The sequence below is a fragment of the Macrobrachium nipponense genome, chromosome 14, assembly GCF_015104395.2.
Source record: "Macrobrachium nipponense isolate FS-2020 chromosome 14, ASM1510439v2, whole genome shotgun sequence".
Taxonomy (NCBI): Eukaryota; Metazoa; Arthropoda; class Malacostraca; order Decapoda; family Palaemonidae; genus Macrobrachium; species Macrobrachium nipponense.
In genome coordinates this window covers 66,243,574-66,253,573 of record NC_087207.1, presented here as the reverse complement: position 1 = coordinate 66,253,573, position 10,000 = coordinate 66,243,574, and the positions used below count along the sequence as shown (strand labels likewise).

At 37.7% G+C, this 10,000-nt stretch overlaps 1 protein-coding gene across 1 annotated transcript in view; it reads left to right on the top strand.

The window, feature by feature from the left end:
• The window catches only part of LOC135226256 (uncharacterized), a 476,135-nt gene extending 467,103 nt beyond the window's left edge, over positions 1-9,032 (top strand). Inside the window, exons 6-7 of the mRNA XM_064265695.1 lie at positions 4,817-5,178; positions 9,000-9,032. Of these exons, the coding sequence (XP_064121765.1) occupies positions 4,817-5,178; positions 9,000-9,032 (395 nt within the window). The remainder of the gene's footprint in view (positions 1-4,816; positions 5,179-8,999) is intronic.
• Positions 9,033-10,000: the final 968 nt, after the last annotated feature.

The window sequence follows — 10,000 nt, the reverse complement described above, 5'->3', positions numbered from 1 at the left end:
AATGTTTTCGGGCGTGAATATTCAACTCGGAAAGATAATCACTCATTCTGTGGATTAACCACCCTTCAGTAATTCGAAAGATAATCACTCATTCTGTGGATTAACCACCTTTCAGTAATTCGAAAGATAATCACTCATTCTCTGGATTAACCATCCTTCAGTAATTCGAAAGATAATCACTCATTCTGTGGATTAACCACCTTTCAGTAATTCGAAAGATAATCACTCATTCTGTGGATTAACCACCCTTCAGTAATTCGAAAGATAATCACTCATTCTGTGGATTAACCACCTTTCAGTAATTCGAAAGATCATCACTCATTCTGTGGATTAACCACCTTTCAGTAATTCGAAAGATAATCACTCATTCTGTGGATTAACCACCCTTCAGTAATTCGAAAGATCATCACTCATTCTGTGGATTAACCACCTTTCAGTAATTCGAAAGATCATCACTCATTCTGTGGATTAACTACCTTTCTGTAATTAAGAGCAACGAGAGAAGCCTCCAGCCCGTGGAAATGTTTATCCCTTTCGTTAAAATCCCTCTTAGCATTTTGTTGCATCGTCCTCCAGTAAATGCCTCGGTTAAACGAAACTTAGCGAGTAATTGTGTTAGGTAATGGGAGCTAAATACGCGGAGATTACTTGTCCTTGAGTCATGTGACGTCTGGGATTTTGTCCTGTAGTGTAAAGAAGTCTTGGCGGTTTATTTTAGGATTTGCTTCTTTTTCGTCTTCTCAAGTTTGAACGTCATCGCTGATGTATGGAATATTCCTTATTTGAACATTTATGGAATGCCATTTATGGAATGCGTTTCTTCCTAATTTTTTACGTTCCTTAATTAAATATAGTTGGGTTCAGCGCTTCGTTAATATTTCAGCGCATCCTGAAGCTTAGGAAATTCATTGTGTAATGTGAGGTTATGTTAGGTTATTTCAAAGCCTCTGAGTAGTGTTAATGGTATTTAACTTCAACTTAGGTTAGGTTCTTATATCATCTCGGTTGAGGTACTTTTCGTGGATTTCAAAGCATATAGAAGTTGAAAGTATATATCGCCTCTTTCGTTCAAATCATTACTATTACAGGAAGTCGCAAGACACAAATGTATATCTAATTATTTCTGTTGGCGCACAATTAAGCTCTCGATTCAGATTCGTTCATGTTACAAAAACATTCTCAATTTTTTTTATGTTGTGTAACATATGCAGCTAAACTAAGGATTGTCTTGCTTATTAACACATATAGAGGGTTCTATATACTGTGCTGTACATTTTTAATCTTTCGAGATGCTCATCACATTGATATATGAGGATTTATTCATTTTAATATTGTAACATTGTTACGACCCTTGTTGGGCCGTGGTGCAGGTTTGTCTGCACTAAAAGATGTACACTCTGTTAACAAAGACACGAGGGGGAGGAGACCCTCCTGAGACTCTACCAACATTCCTACCATCTGAAAAAGAATTAGCATTATTAATCTTAGGAATATTAGGAGTCGACGAAGGTGGTTCTCCCCTCCTTCCACTACTGTGGGCACGGGAAGAGGGATCATTTAAAACCCTGTACCCAAAGTTACCATTGCCAGAGCGATGGGTCAACACATATTCATCTGCCAACTGAGCGGCACTACTCAACTTCATAGCTTTGACCTCCTCAAGATGGACCCTCAACTCTTTGCTACATGCCTTTTTGAACTCTTCAAGGAGCAACAATTCCCGCAACGCTGCAAAAGACACCACTTGTCGGCTTTTCAGCCAGTCGTCAAATTGTTCCTCCTTGACCCGAGCGAATTCTACATAAGACTGTGAAGGATGTTTATTATAATTCCTAAATTTGAGGCGATAGGCCTCGGGAACCAGATCATAGGATTTTAATACTAGCGCTTTGACCCCCCCCTTATGAATGTCCCTGGCAGTTCCCTCCTCCAAGGCATTGTACACCCGGATAGCCTTGCCCACCAGCCTACATTGTATTAAAACAGTCCACATTTCGGAGGGCCAAGACAACCGGGCGGGCGGCAACAGCTCAAAGGCTTTGAAAAATTCAGGGACATTGTTTTTCATCAAAGACTGGCACCAACTTTAGTGCTGCACCTAAATTAAACCGTTCCTGAAACATACCTTTAGGGGAACTGACCAAATTGGCTCCCTTTAACCTAGCCATCTCTATATTCAACTTCACCATCTCTAACTCGTGACGCCTCACCCGCTCGTTCTCCTCAAATTCTATTTTCTTTAATTCAATTCGTTTACAAATTAATTTATATTCTACCTCCTCCTTAGATTCACCCGAAGTATGAACAGAAGCCAGGGGTTCAACTGGCAAAGAATTAAGGGGGGGCAAAAATGGGTTATTAGACACATTAACCTTAGGTATATTCGAGGGACCTTCATAAATAATACCTGTACGAGGAGGATCCTCAAACAAAGTCAAACCAGCTCTCACGCTCAACCTATCCTCTTCCAAATCATCATTAATACTACCTTCACCATCACTATCTACTTCACTTTCGCTCACCAAATGTTCGGCCTCAGCTAAATCCTGGGCAATCTTACCCTTCACAGCCTCCAAAATATCTCTCTTAGTGCCCGCCGACTTCAGCGGAACACCCAACCACTGTGCACAGCAACTAAATGTTTCCTATTTAAAACAGGCAAGTACTTTAGCAGTCAGCAGACCCCAAAAAATTCAGCTGGGTCAAAGTAAAACTCTTCCATCTTGGCCAACAATTAATAACTCAGGGAGAAAGGCAATACTACAAAATAAATATTGAAGAGATCACCCAAGTGTCGCTCCACAGACCAAAATACCAGATACCCCTGAGTACATCGATCCTGCCACGGTCGCCAATTGTTACGACCCTTGTTGGGCCGTGGTGCAGGTTTGTCTGCACTAAAGGATGTACACTCAGTGTTGTTACAGAGTATCCAGCAAAAATGGTCAATGGAGACGAAAACACTCAGGAAAACTCAACAATATTTATTAACAAAGAAAAATAATCAAAGTCAACCTTGTGACTGCCAAGGACAAACTCTAGTCCTTAAATAATCCCTTGGGATTCCTAACTTCTAAAAAAACTAAGCCCTAAACAGAGATAATAGAGAGAAACACATGAATGCAAATACATCAAAATATAAAATATAACTGGCCAGATCAAAATGAATAAATTAACCAATACCTATAACTAAATAGGATAGGAAGGAAGGCGAAGAGTAATAGTGAGAAAACACTTAATCTCCTACCTATGTTTATAATCTAAACTTAGTATTATATAAAACTAAATATAAAAGCCACGAGGCTGTTAACATCATAAGAATTTATAATTATTATCAAACAAACAAAAGGGCAAATCCCAACTGTCTCAACAGTTCATTATAAGAGAACTATATATATAAATAATAATAACAACAACAACAAAATATCTCCTCACACTCAGAAGGGGAGTCCGTGATCCAGGACTAATAATAAAGGTCTTGCCTTACAGTAGGCCGTGATCCAAACAATTTCAGAACTCTGCTAACAGGGGAGACAGAAGCACCAGGAAGGAGGAGTCGAGAGGTCCTGCACGACCATACAAAAAGGAACGCTTACCTGGGATCTGTCCTCCCTACTTGACTTCTGACGGGCATCAAGGCCCCCACAGCTGCAATAACCAAGGCGTCCTGGAAAAGCAAATGCTTCTAACACCTCAGGAAAACTCTTCCACTGAGGTGGCAGTGAGATAAGTCCGCAGGTGGCACAAATCACCTGCAATACAAGCAGGACGCAACACCGCAGGTGGCCAGAAGCGTACCTGCGAAGGACAGCACTCAAAGTACAGCGTACACACACCGCAGGTGGCCAGATGTGTACCTGCGAAGGGCGGCTCAAAGTACTCCCAAAAGCGTCGATAAAATATATTAAGAGCGGCAGCTGCAGAGCAAAAAAAGGGACAGTCTCTGTAGATAGCCCGAACTGTCTGCCCAAACACTCGCTTTGTCTCTTCTCACCTCCTTCACCGAGGGCTCCAGTCACGTACCCAAACGTAAACAAAAAGATACGAGTGTTAAAAGGGTAATTCAAAAATTTTAACGAGCGGGGAGGAGGCGCAAAATCACCACTAAAACAAAATTAACTTTCGTAATATAAGACAATACAAACTTCCTTAAAAATAAATACTTAAATACTAAATGTCTTAATATTAAATGTTAACAAAATCACAAGGTTGACTAAAAACTGAAAAATTACGTTAACATCTGATAAACATTTATTACCAGTGTTCAGTCGACTTCCATGGAAAGGCTTTTATACCTCTGCTCTGTTATTGCAGATCTGTGTTAATCATCATTTACCCTTATTACAGTTATTCTACTCCCTTGTTGCTTCACTATCTTCAGTTTAATCCTTCGCCACCTGTATGACAGGTGTGCATTAATCTTCCCCTATTTTCCGCACAGATGTAACTCCGTTACTATGATGTTGGTATCATCTGTTTAACTTTTTTTTTTTTTTTTTGCCTTACAGATAGGTCAGTCTTTACCTACCTTTATGACAGATGTGCACATTTCTCAGACATTTTCTAATCTACTGTGTAACCTATCGCCTTCTTTGCAGGTGTTCCTTACAAGTGTGCTAAGTATTCGGGAGCCTTTGTAACAGATGTGCATTGATTTCTCGTGCTTGTTCCTCTCTGCTATTTAATCTTTCGCCTTCTTTGCAGGTGTGCCTTACAAGTGTGTCAATCGTCTTAGGCCTTTACAACAGGTGTGCATCAATTTCTCAATCGTGTCCTTATCTACCACACTGAACGTTTCACCTTCTTCTTCGTGCAGGTGCGCGTTTGTTGTCCCAACGTACGAAGTGGACGAGAGGTCCCCCCTACCCTACAACCGAAGCAGCCTCCTCCGCCTGGCAGAGCAAGGGCGCGCCAGGCCCTTCCACCAGAAGGTCTTCGTACACAACCAGCACGCCACGAATTTCTCCAGGTAAGGGCGCCTCCTCCTCCTTCCTCTCTCTTTCTCCTCCTCCTCCTCTCCCCCTCCTCCTTTCCTCCTACCCCCCCCTCCTCCTCCTCCTCCTCCTCCTCCGTCCTCCTCCCCTCCTCCTCCTTCCTCCTCCCTCCTCCTCCTTCCTCTTTTTTATAGCGATTTCTGGAGTTGTTGGTGATGGGGTTGAATCTTTCTGCGTCTCATTCGTAATTTGGCCGTTGATGTGATTAGCTTTTAATATTTAATATGGTTGTTTTAATTTTTCATTTTTGGATGTTTATTGGACCTTGAAGATTTAATATATATTATATATTTTTATATCGATATTAAATCAAATTTATATATATATATATTATATATATATATATTACTATATATAGAGAGAGAGAGAGAGAGAGAGAGAGAGAGAGAGAGAGAGACAGACAGACAGACAGACAGACAGACAGACAGACAGACATATGCTTACTTGATAACATTTACAATTTATCATTTTATTCGCATTTGACTTCGTTCCTTCTTTTCATAACTTAGATGAGATGGCAAATTTAACAACGTTAATCATGCAATAATAATAATAATAATAATAATAATAATAATAATAATAATAATAATAATAATAATAATAATAATAATAAAGTGGTATACTATAGTGTAGGTAGTTAGATGATGTATGATGTATGTATATCCTAGTGTGTTATACATATATATATATATATGTAAATGAATATACATACATACACACACATCATATGAATGACCATAATATACTTCACACAAAAAAAAAAAAAAAAAAAGTCATCCATCGTATGTCCTTTGTTCGTGAACGAACGAAGGAATCACGTGACTCGAGACAAATGCACATCGTCTGTCGCTCCTGGTCTCGAATGCTAAAAAGAGAGAGAGAGAGAGAGAGAGAGAGAGAGAGAGAGAGAGACTTGGAGTACATAATGCACGAACATTCGTCACTGCCCGGTTGACACAAGATGTGTTGACATTCATTTTTCAGCCTCTCCTCCTTCCAGGCCATTTGCTCCAGGGAATGTGAAAGAAGGGGGATACGAGGCTCCCTTCTTCTTCTTCTTTTTCTTGTACTTGTTCCTCTTCTTTTCGTTTTATTTATTTATATTTTATGTTCTTCTTTTCGCTCTTCTTCTTTTTCTTGCTCTTCTTCTTTTCGTTTTATTTATTTATATTGTTTTTTCTTCTTCTTCTTCTTGCTCTTCTTCTTCTTTTCGTTGTTATCATTTTTTCGCTCTTCTTCTTCTTTTCGTTTTATTTATTTTAATTATTTTTTATTTGTTCGCTCTTCTTCTTCTTCTTTTTCTTGTTCCTCTTCTTCTTCTTGTTCTTCTTCTTCTTTCCGTTTTATTTATTTTTATTATTTTTTGTTCTTTTCGCTCTTCTTCTTTCAGAACTATTTCAGATGTCGTTTGAGAATTGTTCCCAGATTTCATTTGATAATTGCTTCAGATTTCGTCTGAGATTTGTTCCAGGTTTCATTCCAGAATTGTTCCAGATATCGTGCCAGTTCTAATTCCAGAATTCGCTTCAGAGAGTACAGAGAATACAAGTGTTTTTAATATGTAGCAGTGCCTTTTTGTAATGTCAAATTCAGCGTCTCCGGGATACAGTTTCTCCCTCTTTCTCTGTCGTCCATTTCTGGAATTATTTTGAAACTGAATTGAACCTGACACCTGGAAGAGGAGTGTCAGGGAAACCATCACTGGAACGTCCAAAAGGCATTATTTAGCAAAACGCGCTGAATTTGCATCCATATATCGTCTATTCGAGGGATGGAATGGAATTCCTTCATCCAGAGAGCTAAAGCAATTATATTTTACGACGTTAAAATTCCTTTCTTTGAAGGGTAATCTTCCCTTAGTTAGATTTTGTAAGATACTGTTTCATTCAGGCGCTATATCTTTTGAGTTGTTGGCAAATGTTAACACCGTCACTTTTTAGGATTTGTCGTGAACTTGTTCTTATTCACCATTTCCACAATGAAGTATAGGATTTGTCATGAACCTGTTCTTATTAACCAGTTCCAAAATGAATCAACAAGACATTGATATCAACCCAAATTTGTATCCTTTCAATACAAACAAATTAATGTAGTCTAACTCGTCACAACTGTGACCAAGAAAAAGATTTAAACAGTGATTTGCTGTATTTCCCATTACCTTGTGTTTCTACTTTCAAATGGACACCATATTCTTTGGGAGATTGAATTTCTAGCCAATGGCCCCTGAGGACTTTTTTCATATGAATGGGGTTCATCTTCTGAATAATAATAATAATAATATAATAATAATAATAATAATAATAATAATAATAATAATATAATAATAATAATAATAATAACAATAATGAAACAAACAAAAACTTCTTTCAGTTTTCTTCTGATGATTGAAAAAGAAACCCACAAAATCACTTTGTAATTAGTTTACTTCTAAGTATTTACATTTAATTTTACTCCACACTCGAGTACTTTCAGGCCCTATCTGTAGCCCATTTTCAAAAGATGTTTGGGATGTCAGGCTGGGTCAAGGTCCAGCAGTCTTCTGGAACTTCTTCTCGTTGAGCTCAACGGGAAGTTCCAGAAGACTGCTGGGCCTTGACCCAGTCTGACATCCCAAACATCTCTTGAAAATGGGCTACAGATAGGGCCTGAAAGGTGACCAGAAATTTCGGTCCCAGAAAGTTTGGTCTCAGAAAATTTGGTCCCAGAAATGATTTATATGCTGACAATGAAATCGTAATCTAACTGATGAAAAAATTAAACAAAGTATAGAATTAAAGTTTTATTAATAAAAGTGTAAAAAGAATGTATGTTTCTTCAACAAAAAACCTATACAGTATAATATAAAATATATCATATTGTGCACAAAATCAGAAAAATTGGGGTCCCAGAATATTCGGTCCCGGAAAATCGGTGGCCATATCAGAAAAAATACTGTAAATGCATAGAAGTTTAAAAAGCAAAAAAATATAAAGTAACAAGTTCCTTCTTATCAATAAATACATGCTTAATCGATTATTTAAGTCATACATAATAATTCTTTTTATCAAATTTATCAAACCCTGAAATAGGTAAATTCTATTTTAAATAAATCAGTAGAAGTTTAAAAATTATAAGAAAACTAATGTTTAAACTATCAAAACATAAAAAGAAAAATTAATGCAATGAACGAGCAATAGCCTTAAGGAAAGCTAATTTATCTTCACCATCATATGATTCTACAAGAGTTTTTACTCTCATATCTGTTGACTGGTATTTTTTCTTCTTTTGCGGATTATCTCCTCTTTGCACCTGAATTATCTTGGTCTGTGTAAGGAATTCTTCTTTTCGCAGAGCATCAATAAGCTTCCACATGTTTGGGTACTTACTCGTTACTGATGCGCGCAGTACTGAGTGAAACCCTTCAAATGCATTGTTTGTCCAATGTGGCAATTCCTGAATGACCCTATCGTGAACATTCCAAAAATCAACTGGATATAAAGGCTGTTCTCGTCTGCCACGTCTTCCTCTCTTTGGTCCGATGTATGTTAGCTCAAAATAACTTATAAAGTCTATTGGTATTGATTCATCCTCACGGAGATCTTCATAAGTATCAATTACAACTTTTGGTGGTCAAAATGCAAGTGCACAGAACATTTTAATTCTTGTGGTAAAACAGCTATCAGTACCATATTGAACTTTGTATCCTAATTGACATATTTTCCTATAAATAGTCTGGCAAAAATGAAATAAACAACCAAGGCTGCTGCTTTCAGTAAAGTCACAGCTGTTACGAATTGCTCGTTCAAAGTCAATCAAAACGTGATGAGGGTTAATATTTGGTCGCAATTTACTTAGTTCAAGAAAAATCCTGTCATATGTTGCTTGAGTTTTGTCCGGCAATAAAATAGAAGCTCTTGGATAAGATCTCCCATTTATGAAGGCATGAATGGTGAACAGCTGATGATACCATATACTTGGTGATGATGTAAATGTGCCCTCCATTCCTAAAATTGATGCATTTTCCAGTTGCTGAAGACCTTCGTCGGAAGCGAAGATTAAAACCCGCTTTTCATCATCACTGCCTGTGTCGCATTGCAGGAACAAATGACCGCCTTGTAAATATTTAAAAGTATCTGGTACTTGAAATCCTGTTCGTCGAAGAGGCAAAAGAGGAGCGCCAAAAGCTTTATTGCGCCAGTTTGTAATGCTTCTAGAAACCGTTTGCAACCGTGGTCATTCATATTTTGCTTTCTCACTAATATTACTTGTAGCTTCGGAAATGAGCACCCGAGTACTTGTTTCACCTCCTTCCCGCAACTTTTTTCTTAATGTTGAAATGGCGAGACGAGCTTCCACTCCATTCGCCGTTGGTTCACGATCATGACTGTTGATTGTTGAAATTATTATTAGGTTCACCTGGTTTATTCTCTGTATGAACACGACATGTGTTACGGTTCTCACAGCGCCACAATTTCTTTGTCTTGTCGGAACTAAACTTGTGAAAGTCATAAACATAGTTAACTTCATCAATCAATTTGTCTTTGTTTTTTTTTTTTACTTTTAAAATATTTTGCAGCCATGATGGGGTTCTTCAAATAGGAAAATTGTGCTTATCATGGAAGAAGAGTGACTAAAAACTGAGTTACAAATGTCACCGTTTCTTATATATAGGCGGTGTCAATGAATGTTAATGAAAGTACACAAATTATCTTTCTCAAATACCATTACAAGTGCTTAAAGTCCTGTATGACAAAACTACCTAAAAACATAATTTAACACCACGTACCCTTTTGTTAACAGTTTGTAAACAAATCCCAGGCTCACAAAGTTCTCACGCTCTTGTTGATCTTCGTAAAATATCTCGTCTGGATTGCTAAACAATTGATCTCTAAACCAAACGAGGCATTAAAGTTATTGATAGAAATAAAAGATGTTCATTTCTTCTAACATCATATTTTCCATGTATTTATATGCCTTTTTCCAGAAAGGTTATATTGGGCTTGGTTATTTAGATTTTAGAAATTTTC